Source organism: Psittacula echo (genome assembly GCF_963264785.1).
Source record: "Psittacula echo genome assembly, chromosome: 4".
Classification (NCBI taxonomy): Eukaryota; Metazoa; Chordata; class Aves; order Psittaciformes; family Psittacidae; genus Psittacula; species Psittacula echo.
Window position 1 is genome coordinate 99,773,084 of NC_137738.1, and position 6,867 is coordinate 99,779,950.

The 6,867-nt window shown below is 37.5% G+C and overlaps 1 protein-coding gene across 1 annotated transcript; it reads left to right on the forward strand.

Moving 5' to 3' along the window:
- Positions 1-283: 283 nt before the first annotated feature.
- Positions 284-6,662, forward strand: TDRD15 (tudor domain containing 15; the record flags this gene model as incomplete). The annotated part of the gene is given in 2 exon segments (XM_080616530.1): positions 284-4,409; positions 4,412-6,662. Coding segments are annotated over 2 exon segments (5,904 nt in total). The 3' UTR covers positions 6,190-6,662.
- Positions 6,663-6,867: the final 205 nt, after the last annotated feature.

Here is a 6,867-nt window from a genome sequence, read left to right on the forward strand (position 1 = left end):
CTTCTTTGGAGAGATGTGCAGTTAAGTTTACTGAATGTAGGTAACATTTGTGAAATGAGCAGAGATTGTGTAAATGACATTAATTGCTTTCCACTCAATTGTCAAGTGTATCCCAGTTGCATAAAACATGACATTGTTAAATACTTAGTATACAGTTTAACAGGAAGTGTAATAATATGCTATTAAAGCATTTTTAAAACAAATTTCACGTAGGGAATTAGTTAACAAAATAAAAATTTGGAAAATTGTAAGGCTGATCTTGCTCCTTTTCTTTGCAGACAGGATGGAACCTCTGACTCCCTCACCATACACAGTAGATATGAATCTGAAGATAACTTGCATAGAATGCCATCCTGAATGCTTGGTTATAGTGTTCCAAGGCCAACACAAGGCAGGATGTGAACTTGACTATTACATACTACAAAACGAAATTCAGCGTGTATTCAAAGTAAAAGATAAGATCAGCGTTGGTGGATCTTGTTTTGTGGAAGACACAGAAGGAAAATGGCATAGGGGAAGAGTTCTGGAAAAGAGAGAGAATGTCTCTAAGGTTTTTCTTATAGACACTGGGCAAGTTCTACCGGTTAAGGAAACACATCTTGCTTCTGCTTGTGATGAATTCTTTAAACTGCCTCCAAAGGTGGTTTTGGGTATTTTTGCAAGCATACTTCCTCTTGGAGAAAAATGGGGTCCAAAAGCCATTAACTATTTTTCATCTCTGGTGGGATTACAGATTGCAGGTCATGTGAAAACTGTTATGCCATACCAACTGTTTATTCTAGAAGTGCCAAAGATAATTAGTGATGTTCTTGAACTGCAGTTAGGAAAATTTATTGATGGGGATTCATTTTGTCTTATTGTAGAAACTTTAAGAGCATTTCCCCAAGAAATGCTTTGTAATAGAGTGCCACAGTTGTTACAACAGAAGCTTCCAGTCAAGGTTTTGCTTACTTTCAGTAATTCTGAGAAACCGACAGATTTTTGGCCAGTTCCAGGTGATCTCTGTCCACGTTTACCTGTTGGCAGTCAAGAAAACGTAAGAATAACTGTTGCAATTAGCCCAAATAGATTTTACTGTCAGATACAGAAATGGCAGAAAGAGCTGGAAGATTTGGCAGGAGCTATGCATTTGTACTATGAAGCTATCAGTACAGAAAATATGAAATCTTTTGATAGTTTAGGGCTACTCTGTGCTGCCAAAAGGCAAAATGGGAAATGGTATAGAGGAGTGATAAAACAGTTTCTCTCTGACCATGTTGAAGTCTGGTTTATGGATTTTGGCAATATTGAAGCTGTGCCATCTAGTTGCGTTCAGAAACTTAAAGTAGAGTTCATGGCATTACCAATGATCTCATTTCCATGTGCACTGTCTTGTTTTGATAGTCAGGATGAAACAGTAATAAAAACCCAGCTGAAAGAACTTACACAGGCCTTGATAGCACAAACTTCTGTGTGTGTTCATGTTGATTTATTCGATGACATCAAATGCTTGTATTATATTACGCTGCAAAAGCAAACCCTTGGAATTCATGCTAAGCAGTCAGAAAACCTGAATGAGGCAGTTGCTTTGCGTGTCTCACTTCCAGAAACAAAAATCACAAGTACTGCTGTAAACTACAAACCATGTTATGAGAGATACAATTCATTAAAGAATTGTACTGAAACTAAATGTACAAAAACCTGCTTGCCCGAAAGGGATATTTCTTTGTCAAGCCACTGCAAAAGGGTAGAAATGAAAATTAATTCCTTCCACACTGCTTTTGTGGTATATGTCATAAATCCATCTAACTTTTGGGTTCAAACCTGTGAATATCAGTATGAATTTCAGACCTTGATGAAAAATATTGCAGCCGCATATAACCAATGTGGAGCTGATGAAATGGTCCTTAAAAACCCAGAGCCTGGAGTGCTGTGCTGTGCCCGCTATAGCAAAGACATGCATTATTATCGGGGTGTTGTCATTGAAGTGCTTCATGTAAACATTTCTGTTTATTTTTTGGATTTTGGAAATACAGATACAGTACCCTGTTATGATGTGAAAACGTTGCTTCCTGAGTTTTCTAGTTTACCAGCTTTAGCTATGTGTTGTGCACTTGCTTGCACATTTCCTGTGGATGATGTATGGGTTCAAAAGGAAATTGATTTCTTCAAAGATGCTGTGTTTAATACACCACTGCTACTTCATGTAGTTGGAAAGCAAAACAACAAGCATATTGTTAATGTGCATTATAGGAATGGTTTGAAGCAAGGAAATGTTGCCACATGTATGATTCAAGCTGGATATGCTGAATACTGGGAAAGGGCACCAGATCCTGCTCGAAATTCAGCAAGAAAAAGTCAAGCACTGAATTCTTACAAAATTAAGAAACAAAAAGTAAATGTGCAGAGCACATGTAATACTCGTAAAAATAAGGTATCTGGAAATGGAGAGATATTGCATAAGGAAAAATCATTAAGTGTGCCTTCAGTGCCAAGAGAATCTGTTGTGCTGTCCTGTTTTGGAAAAGATGCTGTTGCTGAAAGGTGTAAATTGGTACATGAAGAGAAAGTATTTTATAAAGAGTTTGTGTTTAAACCAGGAGCTGTTTTTGAAGTGGTGTGTTCTTGCATTGTTTCTCCAGTAGATTTTTCATGCCAGTTGCAAAGCAAACTGCCAGAGCTAAATAACTTAATGGAACAAATTCAGACTTACTATGAAGAGCATACCAGTCCTTACAAAACTGGACAGCTTGCCTGTATTGTTAAATGTCCCAAAGATGGGAAGTGGTACAGAGCAACTGTTGTGCAACAAGTATCCGCAAGTGAAGTTGATGTGATATTTGTAGACTATGGTTATCGAGAAAGAGTTTTACTTAAAGATCTTCAGGCTGTTCTTCCTGATTTCCTTACTCTGGAAAGTCAAGCGTTTCGATGTGCACTTAAAAATGTACTTTTACAGATTGACTCGCTTAATTGGTCTGAAGAAATGTGTAGACGTTTTGAAGACTTCATTTCTGCTTCTAGAGGACGGCTGACTTGTATAATTTATGCTCTTGCTCTTGTAAGCCCCAACTGTTTATGCAATATAGTTGACTTACAGACTCCATTTATTAGTGTAGAGGAGTTCTTCAGAGAACTAGGTGGTGGACTCAATCAGTCTGAATGTACTGGTCCAAGGAATCTTGCATCTTTGGGTTCTCTGTACAGTTTTTGCTACTCATCTTTTAATTTAAAAGTTGGAGATGAGGAGGAAGTTTATATAACTCACGTACATAGTCCCACAAAATTCTATTGCCAGCTTAATAGAAACACTGAAAGTCTAGAGACATTGATGAAGAAGGTGAGTGCCATAAGTAAAATGCCAAATAATGCAAAATATGATACCTGCAGTACGCAATTATGTATAGCCAGATATTTTGAAGATGGTCTCTTTTATAGAGCTTTGGCTTTTCCTGTGGAATCGACATCCTACTTATGTGCTGACTTTGTGGATTTTGGAAATCAGAGTGTGGTAGAGAGAGACCAGCTGATGCCTATTCCAGACTTTGCCACTGACCTAATATTCACACCCATGCAAGCTATTAAATGTTGTCTGTCAGATCTTAGGGAGACAAAAATTCCAGGAAGAGTTACTAGATGGTTTGAGGAAACATTTCTTGATAAACTGCTGAAGGCTGTAATTGTATCCAAAGAATCAGATGGACAGATTCTTGTTGAGTTGTATGATGGACAGCTCAAAATAAGTCAGAGAATTAAAGAAAAAGTATTGGAAGAGTTGGCACTGAAAAATTATACTCAACAATGTATTGGAAGTAACAGAGGAGTGGTATGTCACAGGGAAGTTGACAAAGAAAGTAACAAAGTAACTGCTAAAAACCCTAAAAGAGTTACACTGAAAACTGAAGTGAAATGCCACCGATGGAGTGAGTACTCTCAGGCAGATACTGGACAGAATTTTGGAGATGAAGAGAATGTTGCATGTATCACACAAAAGTTGGGTAGTGGGTCCTCAAAACCTCCAACTTCACAGGACAGGGAAGAACCAGCTTATAGAAATACTGTCAGTGCTGTTCCGAAGCACAGAGAGGAACCTCTGGTTGGAGAGCCTGCTTTAAATTCAAAGGAAGCAACTGTAAATGCTGTCTCCAAATCTCGTAATGAAAGACCAAATTACACAGGTCAGCAGGAAAGGAGTAATGAAAATGTACCTAAATTAATCAGTCTTCCTCAACGTGATATTCGGGTAGATTCTGAAGTAACATGTTATATTTCTCATGTGAATAGTCCATCAAGTTTCTATGTTCAGTTTGCAGAGGATGAAAACTTAATAATGCAACTAGCAAAAGAGTTAAATGAAACTATGGAGAAAATAGGTCATGAAAATGGCTTAGATGAGCCCATGGTAGGGGACCTTATTGTTGCAGAGCATGACACTGTTTTTACTGTAGAGCAGTTATTAAAGCTCTGAAATGGAGAAACTCTGTTGAGATAGAGTTCATTGACTATGGTAATGCAGCAATTGTAAGTCCTTCAAAAATCTGCAGGATTCAGAGAAAGTTCTTAACTTTGCCAAGGCTCAGTGTTCATTGTTTCATTAGCAGAGTAAAAAGTGTTCCTACTGAAAGCTGGACTAATGAAAGTACTTCCTGTTTAGTAAGCAAAACAAATAACAAGCCAGTCACTTGCAAGTTCTTACACCAACATGGAGAGCAATGGGAAATAGATGTAATTTGTGATGGAAAATCTGTGTCTAATGACCTTCTGCAGAAAAAATGCAGGGCAAGGTGGCAAAACCCACCAATACATAATCAGGAAAATAGGCCAAACCATATTCTGGTTACAAGCGGTAATCCTCAAGATAGGAGGTCTAGGAATGGTTTAGTTGATCAAAGCAGAACTAAGGCTGTTAGGATGAAAAACACTTTCAAAACACCCTTAAATGTCCTTCCTCAATATCTAAATTCTGGACAAGTAGAAGGAGCAGAAGTAGTTAGTATTTTAGAGAGTGGAGAATTTCATGTACAATTACTTAGAAATGTGGAAGTATTGCACAAATTAAATGTAGTGCTTGTCAGAGAAGCACAGAGAAGTGATTTGCTTAGAGTGGATGACATTGAAGAAGGATTGGAATGCATGACAAAATCCAAAATTAACTTGGGGTGGTATCGGTCAAGAGTGATAAAGAAAAAGAAATTTGTCCAAGAGAAGTTAATGCTAGTTTTTTTCATGGATTATGGAAAGGGTGAGATGGTGTCCTTATATAATGCAGAGATGCTTAGTGATGAGGTTAGAAGTATTCCTAAACAAGCTGTGTTTTGTAAATGGGTTTGGTTTAAGAAAACAAGGAAAAATCAGTTTGTCCATGTGGTAAATGCACTCTTGGATCATGGAGTTAGGATCTTGTTTTTGAGATACTTGGAATGTTCTCATATCTGGGAAGTAGATATTTTAATAGGGGAAATTCTGCTTCAGGAGTATTTGGACACGCTGTTAAGTCATTGTCAGACTATTGTTGGACGAGAAACATCCAGTAATATAGATTGTAAGGAGTGTGATACGTCATTCAAAAAAAATTCAGTCACATGGTTGCTGCGGAGTGGCAGTAGGTATCCTGGGTTTGTATCTGCAGTTACTGATCCTTCAAACTTTTGCGTCCAGTTTGAAAATTCATTTGGTTGCATGCAAAACTTGTCTTTGCTGCTCTCTGACCTTCCTGACAGCTTGCCAGCTTTGCCACAAGAACTTGTGGCTCCTGGTGCTAGCTGCTTGATTAAGTTTGGATTGGAAGCACAGTGGAACAGGGCAGAAATTAGTGAAGTAACAAGTCAGTCTATTGTTCTTAGATTTATTGATTATGGCTTTCTGAAGAGCATCCCTTACTCTGATATCCATAAACTTAAAGTCATAACAAAAAGTCTGTCTTATTTACCACACTTGGCACACTCTTGCTCTTTACATGATATAGTTCCTGCCAAAGGGGAATACTGGAGTGATGAAGCTAAACTTCTGTTTCAGGAGCTTCTTAGTCATCCTGGTCTGGTATTTCATTTTAAACACTATGGCTCTGAAATGAAGTTAGAGGTGGATGTTCTGCACAAGGAGAACAGTCTAGCTCATGCCTTAATTGCTGCTGGCCATGCAGCCTGCTTTAGAAGTAGGTGCTGTCTTATTTCAGTTGACAGAATTAAATCAGAAAAAACAGATTTGTAGGCTAAGCATCCAAATCCTACTTACTGTGCTTCCCTTTGTGAACCAGATTATAACGAAACCTCTATTTTGCTGACAGAAATAAAGGAAGAGTGAAACAAAAAAAAAAAAAGGCTATCCAAACCATAGGGTTATCTGTGATAAAGTTTCGAATAAGGAAATCTGGTAAGGTGGGTGCTGGAATACCATTAACAAAGGATCTAAATTCATATATAAAACTGAAAGAAAAGCTGCAAAAGATGGACAATACTGTGAAGAATATGGATTTTTTTCAGCACTGTGATAAGTAGAATGACTTAATACTACCAGAAGCACTGAGTGAGACTTGTAATTCTATGCTCCACAATCTAGAAAGGCAGTGTGTGAAGATACTATCAAAAGATTTAAATAAGTAGACTGCAGTCAGGGAAGTACTATGTCAATTCATTAAAAAAACAAAACAATAACAACAACAAAACAACAATAAAAAAGGTATTATTCCAGGTACTTTTTTTTTTTTTTTCTCTCCAAGATCTCTCAACATGTTTATTTAATTAGACAATCATGGTTTTGGCAAACATCTGTCAGAGTGCTTTACAATTTATGTGTGTGTATATACGTATATAACTTTATTTGTCATAACATCTGGTGTATAGTGGTGGTGCTGCCTCCTTGCTTTGGATGCTCAGGAAATAAAGATGT